This window comes from Podarcis liolepis (assembly GCF_965112155.1).
Source record: "Podarcis liolepis genome assembly, chromosome: 13".
NCBI classification, from domain to species: Eukaryota; Metazoa; Chordata; class Lepidosauria; order Squamata; family Lacertidae; genus Podarcis; species Podarcis liolepis.
This window is the reverse complement of record NC_139573.1, coordinates 39,862,173-39,887,805: the sequence shown is the minus strand read 5'-3', so window position 1 is coordinate 39,887,805 and position 25,633 is coordinate 39,862,173. Positions and strand designations below refer to the sequence as shown.

At 46.2% G+C, this 25,633-nt stretch overlaps 1 protein-coding gene across 2 annotated transcripts in view; it reads left to right on the top strand.

Annotated features, from left to right (window-relative positions):
* Positions 1–218: 218 nt before the first annotated feature.
* ACLY (ATP citrate lyase) overlaps positions 219–25,633 on the top strand; it is a 58,960-nt gene continuing 33,545 nt past the window's right edge. Inside the window, exons 1-7 of one of the 2 annotated variants that reach the window (XM_083469506.1) lie at positions 219–492; positions 15,148–15,312; positions 19,812–19,934; positions 20,411–20,473; positions 21,070–21,260; positions 23,474–23,553; positions 25,279–25,409. In XM_083469506.1, the coding sequence (XP_083325632.1) occupies positions 15,154–15,312; positions 19,812–19,934; positions 20,411–20,473; positions 21,070–21,260; positions 23,474–23,553; positions 25,279–25,409 (747 nt within the window). In that variant the 5' untranslated portion in view covers positions 219–492; positions 15,148–15,153. The remainder of the gene's footprint in view (positions 493–15,147; positions 15,313–19,811; positions 19,935–20,410; positions 20,474–21,069; positions 21,261–23,473; positions 23,554–25,278; positions 25,410–25,633) is intronic. The other variant, XM_083469505.1, reaches the window with a different exon arrangement.

The following is a 25,633-nucleotide window of genomic DNA, read 5'->3' as shown; positions in this document are numbered from 1 at the left end:
GGAGCAACCCAATTAGATGTGTGGGGTATAAATAGTAAAATTATCATTCTGGAATGGGACGTCCCTATTTTCATCGGGGGAAAGTTGGAGGGTATGAAACACCCGTCTTGTTAAGTTACAGTAAGGAAAGTGGGAGCCGGCAGATAGGGAAAACTACAGCTCCCAGAAGCCTTTGCAACTCCTCCTCCCCGAGCATCCCCGTCCCCCAAGCATCCCGTGTTCAGCTCGCGGGCGGTGAGCCAATGGGCGAAGTCAGGCATCGCTCAGGCAAGCAGCACGTGGGGGCCATGCTGCCCAATGGCAGGGCCGGGAGTGCGTCTAGCCATATGAGAAGAGGCAGAGAAGGAGGAGTGAGCCAAAAAGAGGGGAAGGCGACGGGAAGCGAGAGGAGAGAGAAAGACTCGGACAAGAAAGCAGCAGCGGGGAGCAGCAGCTTCCGAAGTTGGGAAAGGCCCGGGGGAGGGAAGAAGGACAAGGCACTTTGCAACAAAGGTAAGAGGAGGGAGACATTGATGATAATAATAGTAATAATAATAATAATGCAAACTCAAATGAATAAATGCATCTGTTTATTTCCATCGCCTCGTTCTCTGTATGGATGCAATGGGGGTAAATATATATATCACTGCATCTCCTGGGCTGTCAAGGGGAGCGGGGAAGAAATGATTTTAGAGGAGCATTGTTCGAGAACGACCAGGGACCCATCACTTTCTCCCCACCCCAACATCCCTGCAAGAGGTCCTAGAGAAAAGCAGGGCCCCTTCACCCCGGTGAGTTTACCTATTGCTGGTTTTAGATTGTAAAGTCATCGGGGCAAATGCCTGCTCGGTTTTCTCATTAAAATTGAGTAAAGTGTAAATCTTGGTTGTTAAACTTTTTTTTTCCTTTTAAACACAATGCACTTGGCCCAATTTTAATAACTAGTCTTCCATTAGCACCAGAAGTGCATCACTGTTTTATTTCCCGAGAATACATCTATGCGCCAGGATAGAAGTGAATTGTCTGCTCTCCCTGCCCCCCAGGGGTTGCAGCCAAATTATTTGGGCGAAATATTGCCAAGAACATTGCCAAGGTCTGAAATTTTGAACCATCCTTGGGCATGTTGAGGGAGAAAGGGATACCTGCTTAGGTGTGTTTTGGAAGAATGGAAAGAGAGAGACTTTCCTCCTTTTCATAAGTGCTAGCATGTAGGCATGACCTAGTGAAACTGACTGCCAGAGGTTCAGGTCAGAGACAAGGAAGTACTTGCACATCACATAATGAAATTACGGAATGCCTGGTCACAACATGTGGTCATGGTTGATAACTTTAGATGGCTTTTAAAAAGCTTAACAAATCTTGTGGAAGTTGGACCTGGCACTGGATATCAGTCTTAAGAGCCAAAATAGACTCCATATTCTCAGGCAGTGTTGCATCAGAGATGTTTGGGAGCAGAACAAAGGAGGGCTTAATGTGCCCTTGTTGTGGGCTTCCAAAAAGCTACCAATGTGGGAAATAAGATGCTGAACTACAAAGATCTTATACCTTGATCTAGAAATGCCATTCTTGCTAAACTTACCTTACCATCCTAAATGTAACTGGGAAATCAGTATGGTGTGATCGAATCCTTCCTATGGTTATTACTTGTAAGGAAAAGTGTTGTAAGCCCTTTGGCTCATCGGGTAACAGGAGATTAGCAAGTTTAAGAAATCATCATCACCATCTCCTCCCCTGGCCTTGCCACACTTTTGTCAAGTCTTTTGCCTCAGCTGTTGACTTCATTTTGTCTTTGGGCAGATCATATTCTTTCGTGATAGTTTTCTGTAGGTCCTACAATGTTATGTTGGCATGAGCTAAATGTTAAAAAAATAATAAGACAGCAACATGATGGAGAGCATAGGACACAGGAACCTTTAACTCAAACAAACACATATTTCACCACCCACTGAGAGAGCTCATGTTATTTTTGCTGTTAAGGATATATGGAGCTGCCTCATGGTGACTCAAAACAATGGCTTAGTATTGTCTCCTCTGGCTGGTAACTGGTCCACCAATGTTTTGGGCCAAGATACCTTTTACAGCTCTGCGATGCCAGATCATTTTTAATTGGAGACATTGGGAATTAAACCTGGAATCTTCCACATGTGGTCTTTTCCCCTTAGTTGTGACCCCTATCTCAGAGGACCTGAGAGACTGTTTTCTTTTTACTGGAAGAGTTTATGTGTAGTAAAAAGGCAAGAACACTGGTCAGTGATCCAGTCTGAGAAAGTTGGAAGGCTTACCGTATTTTTCGCTCTATAAGACGCACCAGACCATAAGATGCACCTAGTTTTTGGAGGAGGAAAACAAGAAAAAAAATATTCTGAATCTCAGAAACCAGAACAACAAGAGGGATCGCTGCACAGCGAAAGCAGCGATCCCTCTTGCTGTTCTGGCTTCTGGGATAGCTGCGCAGCCTGCATTCGCTCCATAAGACGCACACACATTTCCCCTTACTTTTTAGGAGGGAAAAAGTGTGTCTTATAAAGCAAAAAATACGGTATTTAAAGGGCAGGTTATTGGTAACAAAATATTCCAGAGCCCCTATGATGAATATCTTGCCTCCATTGAAGCAATGCCACTCTCTGCTGTTGGAGTTCACGTGGGCTAAACAAGCAGGTACCAAACAGAGAATTCAGGGTGAGGGGGTAAATATTATTGAGATTTTACTTAGCTGACCTCTGGTATATCATGTCGGAGACATCAAAGTTATATTGACTTGTAAACCTGGGAAATCAAGAAAAACAGCTGATAACTCTGCTGGTCAAAACATTATTCTATAGAAGTCTGGGTGCTCTTTTGGTATATATCAGTATTTCACATCTCTAAGTCGAACAGTGAATTGCTTTCTTTTACTGTAGAAAGAGGACTGGAATGTATAATTAATGATATTGGGAGTTCTTTGAAGGATGTTCTGGACTAAAGTGTGTGGGTAGGTTTTGTAGTTGTAGAAACAAAGGGGCACTAGGATTTCTGCTAAGTGCTTAAGCCCAGGCTGCTGACACACATTTGCAAGTGCTAATTTATTTGTACCGGAGCTTCTGGACAAGTTAAGTTGGTAGCGGGGTGGGGGTGGGGGAGTCTTACCAGCATGCTGCTTTGGAGGATGCCCAACTGCCTTATAAGCAAGGTTAAAATATTTTTAAAATGGGTGGGGAGTAGTCAGGAGACATGTAAAAAATGCAGGGTTTGGGCCCACTGAGACCCACCACTTTTGTCTGATCTTCCCATATGCCAAAGCAAGCCAGTGATGGGGCCGGAGGGAACCATGAGGTTATGAAGTCTGACACTGCAACCCAGACTTGTTTGTAAGTGTGCAGTTTTGGCCTTCTTTTAAGCAGCGAATTGGGAGCTTTCAGAGATGCTCTGTTTCATTCAAATCAGAGGCTGGGAACCTGGTCCCCTCATGTTGTTGGACTACAACTCCCATCATCCATGACCATTGGCCATGTTAGCTGGGGCTGATGGAAGTTGGGAACCCAGCAATATCTGGAGAGCTGCAGGATCCCAGCTTCTGATTTAAATGCTCCAGTTTTCAGACCATAGAGATGTTTGGAGGGACTATTCCGGTGTTAAAAGCGTGAGACTTTATATAAATGATGCCTTCCCATCACCATTTCTTAAAAGCACAAAACGTGCTCTGAGACATTCTGCCTGATACTGGTTCCAGTCAGAGCCCACAAACCCAAAGTGCTGCTTAGTTTTCTTAGCTTAGTTGTAAGCAAGATGAAAGATGCACTTTTAACTCACAGGTTCGTGATATCCATGCAGATATGAGGGATTTTAACTGTGCAACTGAGCAGCTCTTTACACATGTGTGTTATTTAAAAATGGGGGGGGGGGGAAATAAGAATATAGGCAGGCTCCATTGAAATCCATGGTTTGCTGGTTTCCCTCTCCCTCATCCCATGCCATCTCCAACCAAAGACGGATTGCAGCCATAGATTTCAGGTATGACCTGTGTTACGAAAGCACAAAAATGACAGACTCGGCCTGCTTGAAGCCATGCGTTGGCTTCTTTAATAAATCAGAGTGAATAATGGGGAAAGCTGATCTTGATCAGTGTTTTTGTGTCTTGGCTGGCACCTTCCCACCCACTATCCTCCGCTAATCCAGAACGAGACCTGTCTGTTAAGTACCCATTGAACTTCCTTTACAAAGCAAAGAGGGCAGATTACTTGGGTTGGCTGGGCTGCATAGCCCTGTCTGCCGTTTGCCTGCCTTCTGAAGGTGGCACACGCTTGTAGAAATTAGTTTTAAAAAACCTGGATACTTCTGCAGTCCGACGGCGTAACATTTGGTGTAACAGTGGTGATCTGTTGTGCTTCTTAAGCAGCTTGGTCAGTGACATTTCAGTGCTTTCTCCCCCAATTGTCCAACGGGAGAATTAAGGTCAAGGGATTAGGTGGTAGAGAAGAGGAAGGACTTCGACATATCTTTCCCTGCGAGTTCTGTTAGGAACCAGTGTGGATAGCTAATCGGTGCTAGGGCATGGAGCCCTGTGCGTCGGTTCATATCTGATCCCTTGCAATGGCTGTGGACTGTCTCGTCTGAAGACCGGTTGCTGGGGAAAGTGCTTTAGTCCTCATGCCCTCATTGCGGGCTTTCCATAGGCCGTGAGAACAGGATCGTAGAACCATAGAGTCCAACCCCCTTCAGTGCAGGAATATGCAGCTGTCTCTTATGGGGATTGAACCTGCAACCTTGATATTATCAGCCTCATGCTCTGAGCTTTTGGTCTGATGCAACAGGGCCCTTCTTATGGGTGCAGTGCTCTTACATTACAGACACAAAGTCTTCCTGAATACCAAGTCTGATGCTTTCTTTGTCTTGGGCAACAATGGACACTTAATCTCTTGTTTTGCTCTCCTTATCTGTATACAGGAGACAGTGGATAGGAATTGAGGTTAGCTATGTTGTCCTTCTTCCTAAGTGTTGGCTAAACTGTTACCGCAGACTCAAGCTGCCTGAATACAACTGGTTAGTTTCTTACGGGGTGTTTCCGTTTTGGTCGGCTGGGTGGTGGTCATTATGGTCTAGATGTTGGGGAAACTGTGAGTGAAGGCAGTAGAGGATGGAGCCGTTCTTAACATTTGCATTATTCTCTGTGCTTTAACCAGAATTCTTAAGACACACTTTCTTTTTGTGTGTTAAATTTACTGTTACCTGTCCAGGACTTTGGGATGAAGCAGGTGCCTACCTGCCTTTTATTATCAGTCCGCACTACAAGATGCATCAGTAAGTCTAGAAACAACGTAGTATTTGTCATGATTTTTATTATTTATTGGTCCAAACAATAATTTTAAAGACCTTGCAATATTTTTAGTGTGATGGAACTCTTACATCAATCAGGTAAAATGGGCACTGATCTAGAATAGCGGTTTTCAAGCTATATTCCCAGGCGCTTAGTGGTTCCTTGCCAGGCAATCCTGTACATGTTTACCTAGAAGTAAGTCCTGTTGGCTTCAATGGGAATTACTCCCAGGTAAGTGAGTATAGAATTACAGCTTTAGGAGCTTATTGGAGGTTCTGCAATGGTTGACTAACCATTTAGTTTGGCAGAATATGGGGGACTATCAGTGTTCAAATTTAAAAGGTAAAAGGACCCCTGACCGTTAGGTCCAGTCGCAGACGACTCTGGGGTTGTGGCGCTCATCTCACTTTATTGGCCGAGGGAGCCGGTGTACAGCTTCCGGGTCATGTGGCCAGCATGACTAAGCCGCTTCTGGCGAACCAGAGCAGTGCACGGAAACGCCATTTACCTTCCCACCACAGTGGTACCTATTTATCTACTTGCACTTTGATGTGCTTTCGAACTGCTAGGTTGGCAGGAGCAGGGACCGAGCAACGGGAGCTCACCCCGTCGCAGGGATTCGAACCGCCGACCTTCTGATCGGCAAGCCCTAGTCTCTGTGGTTTAGACCACAGCACCACCCGTGTCCCTTGTTCAAAATTAGCCGGGTGCCTTTTGCACCTGGCTATTGGCCCCTTGCAACTAAGTGAATATGCATGGGCTCCAGGATAGTGCCTGACATCTCCACTATCTGGAGGTGCATGCCTGGGAATCATTGGTTTTTGACTGTTTTCACACACAGATCCTGTAGAATTCTATCAGTTACGTTTTATCTGCACAGTCAGAATGAATTTCAGGAACAGAAATGCTTTTTTCTGTGCAGCCTGAGCAGGGAACAACGTTATAGTTAATCGCTGTTGTTTGTCTTTATTTACCCTACCCCACTGCCCTACATTATGAATGGCCTGTATCACCATTAAGAAAAATAGGTTGGAATGGGATCAAGTGACTTGTCTTCTTTAAGTTCTCCAAGCTCTTAACTTAGCTCAAGGTTGTCTTCTGAACCAGCCAGGTGTTGAACTGATAACCAATCACAGCCAGTTCATCGTTTGAAAATCCAAGACTTGAGAGCCATCTGGCCCCAAGATGGCAACCAGACATTCCGTTTGGGCGACTGTAACCATGGTTTAAGGAGCCATTTGGTGCCTAGCTTATACAGTATCTCTTGAGTTCCTAACACTGTTTCTAAACCTGGCTTATACCTGCTGATTGTCTCTACCTGTAGGGCCTAGGAAAGGTTATTGTAAGGCTTGCCTTGTTTGTTAGGGAGAAAATGTTCAATTGCATCGGGGAAAGGAAAGTTTCGGCAATTAGGTATTGGGCAATATTTAATATTCCAATCCTTTTGCAAGCCAAGATCCTGTTCCCAGTATTTGCAGAGGGGCAAAAGTGACGGAGGAAGCTCAGCTGCTGACGTAGCCACGCTTTGGCAGAGCTGGCCTCCTGTCTGTTAGCACAAGGCAACTTGCCAGCTGTTACACCTTTTTGTGGAGTCGAAACCCCCGTTGAGAATGGCAGCTGTTCTGCCTGAGATCAGGCAAGCCGAACAAGGATATGTAGTCCTTCCTGTGCATTTGACAGCTACTTGAGGAAGGCTTTGAATATTTATGGTTGATGTGGCATTTTGTCTTCTTGCTTTAATTTGGTTTTTTTTTATTTCTTTTAAAAATAAAACCTTATTGTATGCTGAGCACCAATGGGGAGATTGCCCCAGACTGACAATGCATGTTAATTTATGAGAGCAGGAGGACGATAGCAATTCCTCCAGTCCATTTCCCATTTAATCCATAGAAGTGCATGGTCATTCCTGGACCCACTTTCAGGGAACCTAAACCGAACATCTCTCCCCTGTATGACTTAGCTCACGTAAGTGTTTTGCTAGCGGTGCCTCCATTTTATTTATCTGCTCTTAGAACGTTTTCTGTTTGCGCTTCTCTACAAACCCCCTCCCCTCCCCTCCCCTCCCCCCCAAAGAAAAAAGTTCTCCTTTTTGATGGATGCCAGTGGGGAAGCTGCTGTGGAGTGATGGTGCATATTAATGTTACAGATTTGGTCAGAGGCAGACAGAAAAGCAAATGGCAGGTGCAAGGCCAACAGCAACGCTTTATTTACTCAGCAAAATCAGACACTGAGACGGCTGTTTTGCATGAAGACTTTTGTGAAAGCAACTGAAATGTGGCAACCTGTAAAAGGGTGCTGGGAAATAATTCATAATGAATTGGAAAAAAAAAGTTTAAAAGTACTTTTCCAAAACAATCCAGAGTCCTTTTTGTTGGGGATAATTCAGACTGAAATTCCCAGGTGTCAAAAAAGGTTATTCATGTATGCCACTACTGCGGCCCGGGTTTTGTTAGCCCAAAGATGGAAAATGTGCGAGGTCCCGACCAAAGAAGAATGGCAACTTAAGCTGATGGAATATGTGCAGCTTGCAGACCTAACATACAGAATAAGTCACAGGCTTCCTCAACCTCGGGCCTCCAGATGTTTTGAGACTACAATTCCCAGCATCCCTGACCACTGGTCCTGCTAGCTAGGATCATGGGAGTTGTAGGCCAAAAACATCTGGAGGGTCGAGGTTGAGGAAGCCTGGAATAAGGGAACAAGAAGAACAAACATTTGAAGAAGATTGGAAAATGTTTATTGAATATATGGGGGGGGGGATTGTGTACACTTGAAAACGTTGGCAGCATTAAGATAAATTCAACAGTGTACACAAGTTTTGATGAATGTAATAATGGAATACTGAATGTTTTGGTTTATGTAAGATATGCAGGGATTTATGATAGGTGAAATGAACCATGGAAAGAGAAGAAGGGAAGTCATTGACATTCTAAGGTTGCTGAAACGAATATTCTAAATTGTAAAACAGAAAATTTCATAAAAATTATAAACGTAAAAGAAATACTTTTGGGAAAGCTCCTTGTACACATTTTAAGATCCTGTGCTGGTAACCAAAGAGTGTAGGGCAGGGGTCATCAAACTTTTTCAGCAGGGGGCCGGTCCACTGTCCCTCAGACCTTGTGGGGGGCCGGACTATATTTTTTTTTGGGGGGGGGGGGAAATGAACGAATTCCTATGCCCCACAAATAACCCAGAGATGCATTTTAAATAAAAGGACACATTCTACTCATGTAAAAATACTGATTCCTGGACCGTCCATGGGCCAGATTTAAAAGGCGATTGGGCCTGATCCGGGCCTCGGGCCTTAGTTTGCCTCCCCATGATGTAGGGACATGGAAAATCTCAGAAGCCAAAGCTGAGGGCAGACATGTTGTGCCACTAAGGCAACTCGAGTGACGGCAAGGGATCCAGAAGGGTCCCCAGGGATCCAGTACCTGCTCCTTCAGAGGGAGTGTAACTCCATCACGAGCAAGCAACCGCCCATCCATCTGGTCTAGGGAACTGTCCATTGGCAGTGTCTCAATAATATTTGGGCTGGGCTTCAGTTTGTTCGCTCTCATCCAGTCCATTACCGAGGCACACCTTCAGACACACCTGAAGATGTAAAGCAGAAGCAGAGCTGTGTGGCATGCTGATGACATATTCCAAAACTCTGGATGATCCCACTCAGTGGTTTCATGTAGATGTTGAACAGCACAGGGGATAACGTTGAACCCTGAGGAACCCCACCTTGACATCTCCACAGGACTGAAAAGCACTGCCCAAACATCACCTTCTGGAAACGACCGTCCAAATTGGACCAGAACTACTGCAGGGAAGTGCCACCCCTAAATTGGACAGCCGTTTCAGAAGGATACTACAACTGATGGTCTCAGAAGCCGCTGAGAAGTTGAGGAGAGTTAACAGGGACACATTTTTCCTGTCTCTGTCCTGACATGAAAATCATATAGGGTCATCATATAGGGTGACCAAAGCAGTTTCTGATATTTGGGAACCTTGCCCGAGAAGGGTAATCTTTGGTTAGGGCCCCTTGGTTGGGGGTCTGTGTGGCCCCCATTCAGCGTAGGAGTTAAAGGGGAAAGTGGTCAGTCCGTGGAGTTCTTTGTATGGAATTGCTTGCCTTGTCACGCTCTTTGGAACTGCTCCGATCTCCCTTCTTCCTGTCATGCTCCCCTGCCCTTTTCTGTCAGATTCGTAGCGCTATTTGACAACAGCGTCTGGAAGATTGATGTGACCTCCGTTCACAGAAGACCTTTGAGAAGCAGGTCTCTTGCAACATTCCTGGGGGGAAACGAATCCTTTGCAAGTTTTTCATGCCTACTCCTGAAAATGAAATGGAGACTTGTGTCTCTCTTAGCGCCATGAGAAGTAGCAAGTGTTTGTGGTGGGTGGAGGTCTTCCAGAATAGGGAACTGGGTGCAGTTCATTCTCTCCCTACCCTGGCAAAAGGGGGGTTGTACCCAAAGCAGGAGTGGGGAGGAGTGAAATGATGGGGGCATGGCTCTTGGGCCTGAAGAAATTAGACACACCTTCAGTTCAGAGATGCAGCAGAATTGACTGCCCTCAGAGGAGGCACAGACAGAAAAGTGATGTGTGCTGAGAGACAGGAGGTGAGCTTCCCTAAGGGCAGGTAGTTCTCTTTCTTTCACCTTCTAAGGCTGTGTGCCCATCATTTGAAGCTCAACCCCTCCCAAGAACCCTTGGAGTTATAGTTGACTCCCATTGGAATTCCCAGCACCCATAACAAACTACAGTTCCCATTTTTGAGTGGTAGGGGAAACATGCTTTAAATGTACGGCATGTTCTGTGCACAGCCTAAGAGTAAAGTTGCTGTTTTTAGTGAAGCGTACCATCACCTTTTATTGGGACACGGGTGGCGCTGTGGGTTAAACCACAGAGCCTAGGACTTGCTGATCAGAAGGTCGGCAGTTTGAATCCCCGCGACGGGGTGAGCTCCAGTTGCTCGGTCTCTACTCCTGCCAACCCAGCAGTTCGAAAGCACGTCAAAGTGCAAGTAGATAAATAGGTACCGCTCTGGCAGGAAGGTAAACGGTATTTCCCTGCGCTGCTCTGGTTTTCCAGAAGCGGCTTAGTCATGCTGGCCACATGACCCGGAAGCTGTACGCCGGCTCCCTCAGCCAATAAAGCGAGATGAGCGTCGCAACCCCAGAGTCGGCCACAACTGGACCTAATCGTCAGGGGTCCCTTTACCCCTTTACCATCACCTTTAATTCAGAGAAAAGTGTTCCTCTACTGCCAGACATTGGGAAGCCGAGTGCTATGGGTAGATGCAAATGTTTGAGAGTTGCACAGAGGTCTTCTGTGTCTTTAGCAGGTGCATGGCAGACAGAAACCTCACCAACACAGTCTTTCTCTGCTTGGCACTATGGCGTTTGGGAAAATGCTGTACTTTTGGTGTGGGCAGTGATGACCAAACTTGGCCCTTCAGCTGTTCTGGAACTACAGTTCCCATCTTCCCTGACCACTGGTCCTGTTAGCAAGGGATGATGAGAGTTGTAGTCCCAAAACAGCTGGAGGGCCAAGTTTGGCCATCACTGGGTGTGGGGAACCTTTAGCTGCCAGAAAAAGATGGCAGCCGTTGGCTGGGGGGGCAGGCAGTATCTTGGAACTCTTTTAGAAATCTTAAGGACTCTCTAGCCCTGTTCAGGTGTTCAAAGAATGTGTGAGGACACAATGTGTAGCACCCGTGTGCACACCAGCCTCCCACTTCTAATGTCTCCATCTCTTCTGCCCCCAAACTCATGATCTTTAAATCCCCTAATGGGGCTTCTGTAAATGCATGCTTATTGTGGGTTTATTCTGGGCTCCTTTTGGAATAGCAATACAACGCCAGCCTTTATCTTAAATGCTCAGTTAAGGGTGGATTTGCTTCATGTGCTTGGGTCTGTTTTCATCCTGGCATCTTGATGGGGTTTCTTTTAGTTATGGCTCCAAAATGCATCCATGCAAAAGCTGGCCCTGGGCCTGTTGGAGAAACAAGTGTCTTGATGGTTCTCCCTGCCACATTTGGGTGCTGTTGAGAGAGTGCAACTGTGGCTTTCAGCAGAGAGCTCAGTGTGACTAGGGATGCTGGATGTGTCCATGTGTGGATGTCCCATTTAAGAAAGGGAAGGATAGCAGGACCGTTCGTGGCTGTGTTGACTTTTCAGCTAGCTTGGTGGCCTAGGTGCTGTGGAAGTGACTCTCCAGCAGCGCGTTTGACAGCAAAGGAAAGATGTGGCTTGAGGATGTCTGACTCGTGATCTCTCTCCTTTTAACTGCACTGGCCTGGTACATTAGTGGCTGGGTGTCTATAGCTGATCTCAAAGGCAGGGAAGGAAGAGTTGGTCTGATTTCTGCCTTTCTGCTGTCTGTGAATTAAAATACTGTGTGTCCTTGTCAGTCTGCCTCCTTCAAGTCATATTGCATGCTGTTCAGCATAACAATTGTCCGTTAACTGAGCAAGGGGTGAGCAGGATCCTATTTTCTCATGTTCCCACTGTTGAGAGAAGTCTATCATTTCTTTATTCTTCCCATTTACAAGTCTGTTCTCTGAGATCCAAAGCTGTCTTTCTGTGTGTACACACTGTCTTCCCTTGGAGCAAAGATAATTGATTATCTGTCTCTGGTTACATGCATAAGCAATTGACAGCCTTCATTGGGTTTGTCTGGGCATGTTAAATTGCGAGATTTCTCGGATTTATCATCCAAGAAAACAACTCTGCCAAGAAAGCTCTACCAGGTGATTCCCAACTTCTGGTGGCCAGGGGACACTTTGCTTTCATGCACTGCAAAAGGTTTCTCCTGCAGTGTGAAAAACTTAATAATTTCCTTGCCTTTCCAGTGGAGCCTTCTTGCTATTATTCAACGTGTATTGCTCCTCTGAGCTTGCTGCCTGTTTAGAGGAGAATTACGATGCAAGCAAGCCTTTCTCTGCAGAGATCCAACAGGACAGGGGTTTGGAATTAAAGGCATCTTGAATTATTTAATTTCTCACAGCGCAGCTAGGAATTCTCTGGTGGTCCAATTGTTTTTCTTCCTCGAAAGGACGGAAAAAGCAAATCGAATCAACACTTTCACAAAAGCGCCCTGCCAGTCTCTTCAGTTTCTTTTTCCTCCCCAGCATCCTCCAACTTTCTCTGTTGATAAAGGCTCTTCAATCAGCACCCTCATCAGCCTGATTGCTTTGTGCGTAATTGCGTCCTTAACGCTCTCCTGCACTGCTGAGATTGTGATGTCTTCAGGCTTGAAAATGGAAAGGAGAGAACTTTTGGTGGATGCCTTTGTCTTTTAAAATTTGCTTCTAGTTAGTACAGTGGTACCTCAGGTTACATACGCTTCAGGTTACAGACTCTGCTAACCCAGAAATAGTACCTCGGGTTAAGAACTTTGCTTCAGGATGAGAACAGAAATCGTGCTCCGGTGGCGCGACAGCAGCGGGAGGCCCCATTAGCTAAAGTGGTGCTTCAGGTTAAGAACAGTTTCAGGTTAAGAACGGACCTCCGGAACGAATTAAGTTCTTAACCCGAGGTACCACTGTAGAATTATACACAGCCTCGGATGTTTGGGATGACGGGTGATACAGAAATGTGAAGGCCAGGGGTCAGCAAACTTTTTCAGCAGGGGGCTGGTCCACTGTCCCTCAGACCTTGTGGGGGGCTGGACTATATTTGGGGGGGGAATATGAATGAATTCCTATGCCCCACAAATAACCCAGAGATGCATTTTAAATAAAAGGACACATTCTACTCATGTAATAACATGCTGATTCCCAGACTGTCTGTGGGCCTGATTTAGAAGGCGATTGGGCCGGATCCGGCCCCTGGGCCTTAGTTTGCCTACCCATGGTGAAGGCTGTAGCTGCCTTTAAATGTGAAGGAGGAGTATCTGCAGAATTCATTCCTTTCGCCAGATTTATTTTGCAAGGTATCTGGTCCCCCTGCCCCCCACCAGTCCATCCACATTCTCAAGGAAGGTACTAATTTGCAAAACATGTTTCACGGAGCAATGGGAAAGTGGAGATCTCATGGGGGGGGGGGGGGATCACCCCTTTCCCTAAAACCTACCATTTACAAAAATGTTTGCCTGAAAGGAGAGTATTTTCTAGCTCTTGTAAAACAAGTAAACCTGGATGTTAGAGATAAGATTGGTAACAGCATCTGATTTGCTATGAAGGAATAGCCTAAAGTACAGAATTGTCTAAATGAGGTCTCCTTCTCCGTATTTTGAGTGGGAGTGGCAGTGGATTAGAGCATGGGTAGGCAAACTAAGGCCCAGGGGCCGGATCTGGCCCAATCGCCTTATAAATCTGGCCTGCGGATGGTCCGGGAATCAGCGTGTTTTTACATGAGTAGAAAGTGTCCTTTTATTTAAAATGCATCTCTGGGTTATTTGTGGGGCATAGGAATTCGTTCATTCCCTCCCCAAAAAATATAGTCCGGCCCCCCACAAGGTCTGAGGGACAGCGGACCGCCCCCCTGCTGAAAAAGTTTGCTGACCCCTGGATTAGAGGTTTGTTTCAGCAGCCATTAAAAAACTCGTTTGCATTTGGCTCTTTGTCACAAAGGTCAGCACACTGGACTCCCAGGCAACTTAAATACAATTCCTCCAATGGGCTCCCTTTCTGTTTCCAAAGGCTGTGGGTTTGAGTACCACACAATTGCTTGGGAATCCAGTCTTGCGCTGAAGACCCGCCGGCTGAGGTGTTTCAGGATTCGGCCTTGATTGCGCAACAATGGGATCTGGCCGTGACAGCATAACTTTTAGCAAACCATATCGCAAAGAAGCGTTGCCAGTTAAAACCCATTGTCTGAAGTAGGAACCAAATCAAAGAAAGGGAAAGAAGTACCCAGCCTCCTCACACCTTTACTTTTTGCTTTTTTTAAAGTTCCTCGCTTCCCCGCTATCTCCCAACATTTCCTAGAGACTTCAAAGGTTGTAGATCAAAAGTGATTATTAAGCTCTTTCCTTTATTCCCTCAACCCTGCTTTAATCTGGGTTCTCTGCTTGCTCCAGTTAGCATAGGGACAATCACTTGAACAGAAGTAACTGCCTTGACTTCATCTATCTCCTTTTGAATTTGGGCTAATAATAATAGGCAATAGTAAAACAAAAAACCCCACTATTACGTAATTCATCTGCTGGAGCAGGGGCGACCCTGTCACCATAGTAACCCTGGTGAGTGGTTTTGTTAATGCCTTTTTAAAAATAAATTCCTTCCCCGGAAGACAAGTTCAAAATATTATACATATTTGTACTTTTCTGGGACTAATGGGTTGAGAGCACGGTCAAATGCTTTTGAACTTCCATATTCTTTTTGGAAAGCTTTATTTGGTCTCAACTTGGTTATTGGCACAGAGTGGACTCACCAAAAGCCAAAAAAACCACAGTGAAAATTCAGTCTGGGTAACATTTGCACTATACATTTAAATTACATGGCTTCCCCCCAAAGAATCCTGGGAATTGTAGTTTATTAAGATCGTTGGGAATTAAGACTCAGCAAGGGATAAACTGCAGTACCCAGGATTCCTTGGGGAAGCCCATGTGCTTTAAGGTGTGGGTGTGACCTTGAATTTGGAAAAAAGGCAGTCACTTCTGCCTTGGAGGACAGAAGCTCTTATGTGCCACCAGCACTCCCAGTTTGTTTTACAAAGGGGAGCATCCATTTATTCTGTGTCCCCCCCCCCCCCGCATTTCAAGTGGTACTGCCCATTAGGAATATTGTCTTGTGACTACCATTTGGGACTGTGCTGGAGAAGCAGTACCTCCAGATCGAAGGCCGTATTAAATTACATTCTAGGATTTACATTTTTCATCAAAACCTTTTAAAATCACTGACCTGGGTGTATCCTCCTTTTTTTTAACGTTTGCATTAGGTAGCCATGTCCGCCAAAGCAATTTCGGAGCAGACGGGGAAGGAATTCTTGTACAAATATATCTGCACGTCCTCAGCCATCCAGAACCGCTTCAGATATGCCAGAGTGACTCCTGATACCGACTGGGATCGGCTAATCCAAGATCACCCCTGGCTCTTGACTGAGGTGAGCAGAACCGGCTGTAGTTGTTGTTCCCCACCACCCCACAAAGCAAAAAAGAAGTTATACGGGCCCAGAACAAAATGCTTTTAAGCCTCCTTGTTGCGCAGACAATGGAATGTACACAGCTGAAAGTTCATGGGCATCGGGAATGCTTACATAAAGGACTCCATCCACTCTAACGTGTTTGAGGAAGAGGAGCTCTCCAAAACAGGCTAAACCTTTTGCCCATGGGCAAGAAGCGTTGGTCCCACTATGTGCTGGCATTCATAATGCTTGCCTTCGTGCTGTAATAGACCCTTGGCTTCTTAGGGTCTCGGTTATAAAAGATTATGATAATAATAATAATAATAATAATAACAACAATAATAATTTATTATTTATACCCCGCCCATCTGGCTGGGTTTCCCCATCCACTCTGGGCGGCTTCCAACTGAATATTAAAAACAATACAGCATCAGACGTTAAAAACTTCCCTAAACAGTTGTCTTTTAAAAGTAAAATAGTTGTTTATTGCCTTGACATCTGCTGGAAGGGCGTTCCACAGGGCAGGCTCCACTACCGATAAGGCCCTCTGTCTGGTTCCCTGTAGCCTCACTTCTTGAAGCAAGGGAACTGCTAGAAGACCCTTGGCGCTGGACCTCAGTGTCCAGGCTGAATGATGTGAGAGGAGATGCTCCTTCAGATATACTGGACCGAGGCCGTTTAGGGCTTTAAAGGTCAGCACCAACACTTTGAATTGTGCTCGTAAACGTACTGGGAGCCAATGAAGATCTTTCAGGACCGGTGTTATATGGTCTCGGCAGCCACTCCCAGTCACCAGTCTAGCTGCCGCATTCTGGATTAAATGCAGTTTCCGAGTCACCTTCAAAGGTGTCCCCACGTAGAGCGCATTGCAGTAGTCCAAGAGGGAGATAACCAGAGCATGCGCCACTCTGGCAAGACAATCTGTGGGCAGGTAGGGTCTCAGCTGCATACCAGATGGAGCTGGTAAACAGCTGCCCTGGACACAGAATTAACCTGCGCCTCCATGGACAGCTGTGAGTCCAAAATGACTCCCAGGCTGCACACCTGGTCCTTCAGGGGCACAGTTACCCCATTCAGGATCAGGGAGTCCTCCACACCAGCCCGCCCCCTGCCCCCCAAGAACAGTACTTCTGTCTTGTCAGGATTCAATCTCAATCCGTTAGCCGCCATCCATCCTCCAACCGCCTCCAGACATTGACATAATAGGTTTTTTTTTATTTATACCCCGCCCTCCCCGGCCAGAACCGGGCTCAGGGCGGCTAACACCAATAAAATTACAATAACACATAATAGGAAAGAAAAAAACCCCAGTTAATTAAAATACGGGTTAAAATACAATTTAAAATGCAGATGGTCCAGGAAGAGATGGATGATAGAACTCCAGCAGTCAAGAAGTGACCTGCAACTGTTCAGACTTCCCACCACTCTCGGTCAACGCAGTCCACCTTTTGCTAAAGAATTAATGCACGTCCCACCTTTCCTTTTAATGCAGGGATTGGGAACGTTTTTTTTCAGTCTGAGGGTGACATCTCCTTCTGAGAATCCTTCCAGGGCCACATAATGGTGGCTGGCAGGGCCGAAGCCAAAAGTGCATGAACCAGCACATGGAAACGTTTGCTTTCGTACAGGAGGTTGGTTTCTATATACACAGGCCTCCCCACCACCACCTGTCCTCATTCCAGACAAGCAAGAGGCATTGTAAGGATTCAAGGGGACATTGCAGTCAGGCAAAAACAAGTGGAATGTGATACAGGAGCAGAGAAAGGTGTGTGCATCCAGGGGAAGAGTCTTGAGGGCCAAACAAAAAGGCCCACAGGGCCACATGTGAGATTCTCCAGCCGCATTTTAAATCACACCAATTTGCTTTCAGTCATAAGAAGCTAGTGATGAAGGAGGTGGAAAAGGGCTGAACTGAGCTTTCACCAGCCACGAGTCGAAGGTGCTATGCCCTGCACACTTCACCACGACTTAGGAAAAGTAATGTAAATTCTCAGGGTGACATTTCTCTTAAATTGTTGTTGTTGTTTAGTCGTGTCCGACTCTTCGTGACCCCATGGACCAGAGGACGCCAGGCACTCCTGTCTTCCACTGCCTCCCGCAGTTTGGTCAAACTCATGCTGGTAGCTTTGAGAACACTGTCCAACCATCTCGTCCTCTGTCGTCCCCTTCTCCTTGTGCCCTCCATCTTTCCCAACATCAGGGTCTTTTCCAGGGAGTCTTCTCTTCTCATGTGGTGGCCAGAGTATTGGAGCCTCAGCTTCAGGATCTATCCTTCTAGTGAGCACTCAGGGCTGATTTCCTTCAGAATGGATAGGTTTGATCTCCTTGCAGTCCATGGGACTCTCAAGAGTCTCCTCCAGCACCATAATTCAAAAGCATCAGTTCTTCGGCGATCAGCCTTCTTTATGGTCCATCTCTCACTTCCATACATTACTACAGTGGTACCTCGGGTTAAGTACTTAATTCGTTTCTTAACCTGAAATTGTTCTTATCCTGAAGCACCACTTTAGCTAATGGGGCCTCCTGCTGCCGCTGCACCGGCGGAGCACGATTTCTGTTCTCATCCTGAAGCAAAGTTCTTAACCCGAGGTACTATTTCTGGGTTAGCGGAGTCTGTAACCTGAAGCGTATGTAACCCGAGGTACCACTGCACTGGGAAAACCATAGCTTTAACTATCTTAAATTGCCTCCCCTCAATTGCATTGGTACTTGTTCCACTTCCCTGTCTGGTCAGCTGTAAGTAATTCCACTCACCACAGGGGAGCCCTAACATAACCGCAAGCCGAAACACTCATGCCAGCGTGTAAGGATCCAAAAACATTTCTTCCAGCTCTTGCTTTGAGGATCCTATTAATCCTTGAATTAATTCAGAAAGCCACCCGGAGCCCTTGCTGCCTTCCGGCAAAGCTCACGGAAAACTATATTCTCCTCGCTGAGGCATGCCAGCCACTGACTCACATAACTAAGTACAGGGTATTTAATTAGCCAGCAGTACAGCTGCCTTCCATCAGAGAGAAAAATGAGACTGTGTGGCAGATCTGTGTTTGGCTAAATGTGATTAAACTGGATGGCAGCCAAGCTATAGAAAGGAACTGGGGACAGGATGTCTCCTTGCACAGTTAAAAACTGGGGCGAGGCCCTAAAACTTCCCAAGGTGACACAGAGGACCTAAGATTCTGTGCCAGTTAAGGTTTGCACCCCAAATATGCAAATGGCCACACTTGTCAGCTGACTGGTCAAATACTGTGAATCATAGAATTGTAGAGTTAGAAGGGAGCCGGAAGATCATCTAGTCCAAACTGCCCCCCCCCCAATATGAAGGAATATGCAGCTGCCCCATAATAAAGGGATCAAACCTGCAACCATGGCGTTATCAGCACCACACTCTTACCCAGGCACCCCCAAACTCAGCCCTCCAGATGTTTTGGGACTACAACTCCCATCATCCCTAGATAACAGGACCAGTGGGCAAGGATGATGGGAATTGTAGTCCCAAAAAAACATCTGGAGGGCCGACTTTGGGGATGCCTGCTCTAACCAACTGAGCTATCCAGGCTTGTTAGCGTGTTAATATTAACAGCTAACTTGATTTGTTTCTGTAACTAGGGTAAGGAATCGAAGCTGCCGATGATCACAATAGTTTTGTCCTCTTTCTAATTTAAAAAAGAAGGAATGATTTTTGAATATTTTGTCAGCCAACTGTCCTAGCCCTATGCGGCCCAGGACCCTCGTACCTACGGGACCACCTCTCCTGGTATGCCCCGCGGAGGACCTCAAGGTCCACTAGTGACAACACTTTGGAGGTCGCAAGGTGGCTAGATTGGTCTCAATGAGGGCCAGGGCCTTTTCAGTACTGGCCCCGACTTGGCGGAAACCTCTGTCACAAGAGACTAGGGCCCTGCGGGACTTGACATTTTTCCGCAAGGCCTGCAAGACAGAGCTGTTCCGCCTGGCCTTTGGTTTGGACTCAGTCTGACCCTTTTGTTTCCCTCCCCTTACGGTTTTGATTTATGGGCTACTATTAAAATGAGGCTGCATTTTAAATTGTATTTTAATCCGTATTTTAAATTGGTCCCCCCCCCCCATTATGTTTTTATTGTAATTTTACTGGTGTTAGCCGCCCTGAGCCCGGTTCTGGCTGGGGAGGGTGGGGTATAAATAAAATTATTATTATTATTATTATTATTATTATTATTATTATTAAGCCATGAGGAGAGAGCAACGCCTGCACAGTTGTGTCTGCTTTCTTGTGCTAAAAATGTGCACAGATTGCTTCCAGGAAGCAACACTTATCTATGATCTTAGCTGTGCCGGTTTCTTTGTTATTTCTGCTATGTGACCTCTTTGCATGGAGAGCGTACAAGCGCCTAAACTAGGCCTCGCCCTTCTCGGAAACTGGCAAGTTTTTTGCAAGTGTTTCACTTATCACCTGTAAGGCTAGTTTTCCACTTTTGGTTTTCCTTTTTTCCAAATCCCAGCGTCTCGTGGTGAAGCCTGATCAGCTGATAAAACGGCGTGGCAAACTTGGCTTGGTGGGGGTGAATCTTGACCTGGAACAGGTGAAGGCCTGGCTGAAGCCGCGTCTCGGACATGAAACCACAGTGAGTGTTGCGATTATTTCTTCCCCACCTACTTAACCGAGCTGTTGTCAAGATGAAATGCTGCAATAAGCTTCCTTTTGAGGACGGGCAGGATATTAACGAAGCAAATAAAAAGCGGCAAGATTAATTTATGACCTTAAAAGAAGGCATTTTCCGTGGCAGCCCACTAAGTTGTGGAACTGAGGCACCTTTATTAATATAGCTTCTGGTGAATGCTGAAAACACACCTCTTTACCTTTGAGGTGCATCTTTTAAAGACCCCCTTATTTATGTAATTTAAAGTTATTTTAAACTGTTTTTGGTATTGTGCCTAAATGTGGTAACCCACCCTGGGAACTTAGGGCGAGGGGCAGGGAAATAATAATAATTTTGTGAGAAAGTAGCACTTCATAATGCAGGGGTGAATAATACCTTTTGTTTTCGATATTTGGATGGGGCTTCTCATCCAGAGTATGTTTGTTTCTCATTTTCCACAGATTGCCAAAGCTAAGGGCATCCTAAAGAACTTCTTGATAGAGCCTTTCGTGCCACACAAACAGGTTAGTTTTATTTTTATGCGCAAGCGGAGATTTGCACGGATAACAGTTATTGCTGGAGCACAGCTTTAGTCTTGCATCTTAAAGGTTGCAGCTCCTTTCCTCCAGGACTCTTTTCCCCACGGAGTGGCTTTTATTAATCAAACCAAAGAATTTTGAAAACCTTGGCAGAGAAATTGGATAACCTCACCTCGAGGCAACAAACAATGTTGCAGGGAGGGGTAGTGGAAGCTCTCAGCCTGCTTGTGTTCTCCTTCATATACTGTATTTTTCGCTCCATAAGACCATAAGACACACCTAGTTTTTGGAGGAGGAAAACAAGAAAAAAAATATTCTGAATCTCAGAAGCCAGAACAACAAGAGGGATCGCTGTGCAGCGAAAGCAGCAATCCCTCTTGCTGTTCTGGCTTCTGGGATAGCTGTGCAACCTGCATTCGCTCCATAAGACGCACACACATTTCCCCTTACTTTTGAGGAGGGAAAAAGTGAGCCTTATAGAGCAAAAAATACGGTACTTCCATTGGTTCCGAAAACGCAAAAAGCTCTGCTGCTCTTTGGTCTGGTAAAACCTTTACCATCCCGGTGTCTCAAATCCACAGGCGGAGGAATTCTACGTGTGCATTTACGCAGCCCGCGAGGGAGACTACGTGCTTTTCTACCACGAGGGCGGCGTGGATGTGGGGGATGTTGACACGAAGGCTCAGAAGCTGCTGGTGCGCGTGGACGAGAAGTTGGATGAGCCCAGCGTCAAGAAGCATCTACTGGCACATGCCCCGCCGAACAAGAGAGAGTAATTCTGAAATCTTGCTCTTTTTATACATATATTAAAATGTTAATTGTGGGTTATGGACAGACGTGTTTTTTAATGACCGTGCAGGCTAGGTACCCCAGCTCCCCCCCCCAAGTAGAGCTGGGCGATATATTGATAAGTTGTCCGAAACCAGTATGGCGTTCAGATCGCACCAGCTCTAGTTGCCTGTGGATGGAAAAGGCTCAGGCAGGCAGATCCTGAGAAGGTTTCGGTGAGCACCTTCTTGGACTCCATCTGCCTGTGTCCTTGAGGAAGCCCCTTGCTGCACACACTTGCTCAGCTGGGGGGGTGGTGGTGGAAGGCTTCCCATCCCCCATCTGAGCAGTTTAACGAAGGACCGACGCTCCTCGTTTGCACGAGAGCAGGGGAGGCATCCAGCCTCGCTCACTAGGGCTGGGCGATGCATCCCTGCTGTTTTTTCTACCTCCCCTAACTTGGGGGAACAAGAAGCAGGCGAGATAAATTCCAGACGTTGTGGTATATCAGCACATCACGGTATTTAGCTGCTCATATAGCACAGTGTTGAGAACCAGCCCTACTCCTGAGAAGAGTTTTGCTTCAAAGTCATCCAAAAGGTGTCTTCTGTTTTGCTTTTACAGTGGTACCCTGGTTTATGACCATAACCCGTTCCGGAGGTCCGGTTGTAAACCAAAACAGGTTGTAACCCAAGGCGCACTTTCCCCAATGGGGCCTCCCCCCCAAAAAAAGGGAGGGGGCTGTAATAAAAAAAAAGGGTTGTAATGCAAAAAAGGGGACACACACTTCCGGGTTTGACTTTGTTGTAATCCAAAACGGTTGCAAACCAGGGTACCATTGTATATGGTAGGCAGAGGTTCCCGGGAAGGGTTTGGAAAATGCTTCTGGGCCAGCTTTAGTTTAAAGGGACAGGAAGGAACTGCTTTTCAGTACAGTGGTACCTCTGGATGCGAACGGGATCTGTTCCGGAGCCCCGTTTGCATCCTGAAGCGAATGGCAACCCGCGTCTGCTCGTGCATGCAATTCGCTGCCTCTGCGCATGCGCGTCACGTCATTTTGAGCACCTGCGCATGCGCGAGTGGTGAAACCTGGAAGTAACACGTTCCGTTACTTCCGGGTTGCCGCGGAGCGCAACCCGAAAATGCTCAACCTGAAGCAACCAACCCGAGGTATGACTGTATCAGATTTCAGTTATGTTCCTCCTCTAGCATCTGAAGCGGTCAGGCAGGACTTCCACACTCAAGGCCTGGGTATACCTGTGGCTGGGGCAGGCCAGCCCTATAGTGGTTGGCTGGGCTTGCACCGAAGCTTGTAGTCGCCACTTGCTTCGCCCCCTCTGCCCCTCTCTGGACAAGATCCCCTCCAACCAGCCATTCCCATAGGAGACACCAGTGGATAGGGGAACATACCCTTCTGGACAACAAAGCTTGAAGGTGCCCTGAACAACTTTGGGTAGCAGTGCCCAGCTCTCCTCCGCCTGCGTTCCTTGCTGTAGCAAGAAAAGCTGGCCCAGGGAGGGTTTCCTGTTGGGCCCTGCATGGCAGAGGCTCTTGAGGCATCTTGACCAAACAACCCCAAGCCTTCATCTCGGCATAGGAGCTGGGGCAGTGGCAGGGACTGCAGCGCAACCCACAGGACAACCCTTCACCTGCCTCTGCGGCTTCGAAGTCTAGAGGAAGACCAGCAGCTTGCTATAGGGAAGTGCTGCTTGCTATGGCGAGCATAATTGTCTGAAGTCCACCTGTGGTCTTTAAGAAAAGCATCCCTAGTACTCACAAAGGTTGGTAGAGAAAACATCCTCTGTTTTTCTCCTGTCCTTTTTTTGTTTCTGTGGTGGTGAACGGCTGGGTTCTCCCCCCCCCTTTTTTTTCTTTTCTTTTTACACTAAAAAATCATTTTCTCGACATGGAGGTGCCCTGCTGACATTTTGAAGGAGCCTGCTTTCCTTTTAATGTCGTCTTCAGGCGGATAATAAATGGCCTTTAGGGAGGGATCGCGATGGCAGATGACGCAGTCCCAATGTCTGACTCATTCAGGCCTGGGCGTCTGAAACCTCAGCTGGACTGACGGCAGACAGACTGAAGGAACTAACGATATGGCTGTATAACAGGCCCAATGTAGAGTGCCTTTGGTGTGCACCCATTTGGTTTTGATGAATTTGTCTGTGTCTGTGTCTGTTTTCCCATTTTGTGTGTGTTTCTGCCTTCTTTATATAGTGTCTTGGCGAGCTTCATCTCTGGCCTCTTCAATCTTTACGAAGACTTATATTTTACGTACCTGGAAATCAATCCGCTAGGTAACTCCTCTCTGTTGTTTTCAGTGAAATGTCCACATCTCATTCATTCTGTATTCTGCAGTTCTCAATTATACGGCGAAGTGTGGTAGAATAGAAAATGAAGATGGAGCACGGGCCGCTCGCTGCAGACAGGCAATGCATTTCCACGAACTTGTTCTTGTCAGAGTAATTTAAATTAGGCCTCCTCCACAAACACGGAGCGTAGAAAGTGTCCATCAGTCTTTGAGAGCACTGATGCAAGCGAATCTTTCCAGAGATTAATTTTGACGTCGAGTTCTCGCAAGCCGCCAGAAACCGAAGTCTTCGCCAACAGTGTAGAAGAACAAATCTTCAACTTCTGTAAATCAAACGAGGGTTAAACTAGATGCAATATAAAATTCGCTGTCGTCATTCTCCCTCCCTTGTGAGTTTAAAATAACAACCATGTCCCCTCCCAGCTTTAAAAAAAAATAAATTAAAATAAACGAAAAAGAGGGTGAATGATGAAGAACAATGATGTTTAGCATCACATCTAGTCTGGTCCTGAGAAATCCACTTTGACCAGCACATGTAGGATCCTTTATTTCTGAGGATCACTTAATATTTTGATTTATCTAATTTTATTTGACATGGGATATATTGTGCAAATTCACTGCATCCTCGCTTCATGTAGCAGGCATGGTTGGTGTATTGCATGATGTGTGACTTTCCCTTCCCCCAGCTCTATAATTCCCAGGGGCTTCTTTTGGCCCGTGGTGGGTACATGAAGGAAGCAGAGGTGGGGGTGGGGATGACAAATTTGCCTGCCACTTCTTGTTGTTGTTAAATATACATACTGCTTATATGCCAATATGGCTTCCAAGTGGTTTGCAACTATAAAACCAACCCACAATTAAAATACACGTAATATTAAAACATCCTTAATCGAAATATACAATCAAACAAATAACAAAAAAGCCACTAAAAACCCACCTCTCAGATTAAAAGAACTAAATACTTAATAACCAGACCCAGGTGTCTTCATGAAAAAGGAGGGGGAGACGACCCACAGATCATCATTAAACTATTATACACTTAATGCATTCAGGAGATAGTTGTAAGAGGGGTATTTGTAAGAGAGCACATTTCTGTCCAGTGAAAGTTGGCTTATTCATGTGTTACGCAATGTTACTGGCCTTTCACCCAGTAAAGATAAAAGGGGAAAGTCTAGCTCCTCTTTCAGGCCCTGAGGGAGACACATTTTTAAAAAATACTTCAGGATCCACTGTGTTTATTTTCTAAGTAAAGGTTTTGTTCTGAGTCTTTGGATGCTTTTTTTGTTTTGTTTTGTTTTCTGGGGTACTCCTGCGATGTGAAGCAGCCTGCAGCCATGTTCATAATGGTCAGAAGTAGTTTGCTGCAGGCTAAAAGGCACTTTGGCACATAAATATCACAGAAAGTGACCATGTATGGAGTTGACCTTGTTCAGCGTGGACTGGCTGTGGGTCTTGGGTAGATGTTAGCCACCCCTGTCTTTTCTGCGTCCAGATTTATTCCAGAAGTGTGCCCCAGCCACTGGAAGGTGCTGGTTGTGCTGTGGTGGTGGATCTGGTTCAGCACTCAACAGGGAAAGACCCCATGAAATTGAGAACCATTTCTTACCTAGGCAACACCTTGAAACTAGATGCTTTCCCATTTGTTTGTCCTTGTTAGCAGGTTCATGCTGACCTCCTCCTTCTGTCTCCCCCTCTCCCCTCGCCAACAAAGTTGTAACCGCAGATGGCGTTTACGTTCTTGACCTCGCTGCGAAGATCGACGCAACGGCTGACTATATCTGCAAAGTGAAATGGGGCGATGTGGATTTCCCCCCTCCCTTTGGAAGAGAGGCTTATCCAGAGGTAAACGAAAAGGGCTGCTCTCAGGGTGGTGTTAGGGAATTAAGGTGGCCTAAGTGCGTTCTGTTGAGCGTGAGGCTCCTTGACTCCAGCTAACGTGCAAAAAAGCCTCCGTCTCGAAATCCGAATTCCCATCAGAACATTTTGGTCTCCCAAAATCCCCTGTGTCTTGTTGCTTGGCAGAATGTCTCCAGTGGTTATCTGATGCTCTGGCATTTCTTAATTTA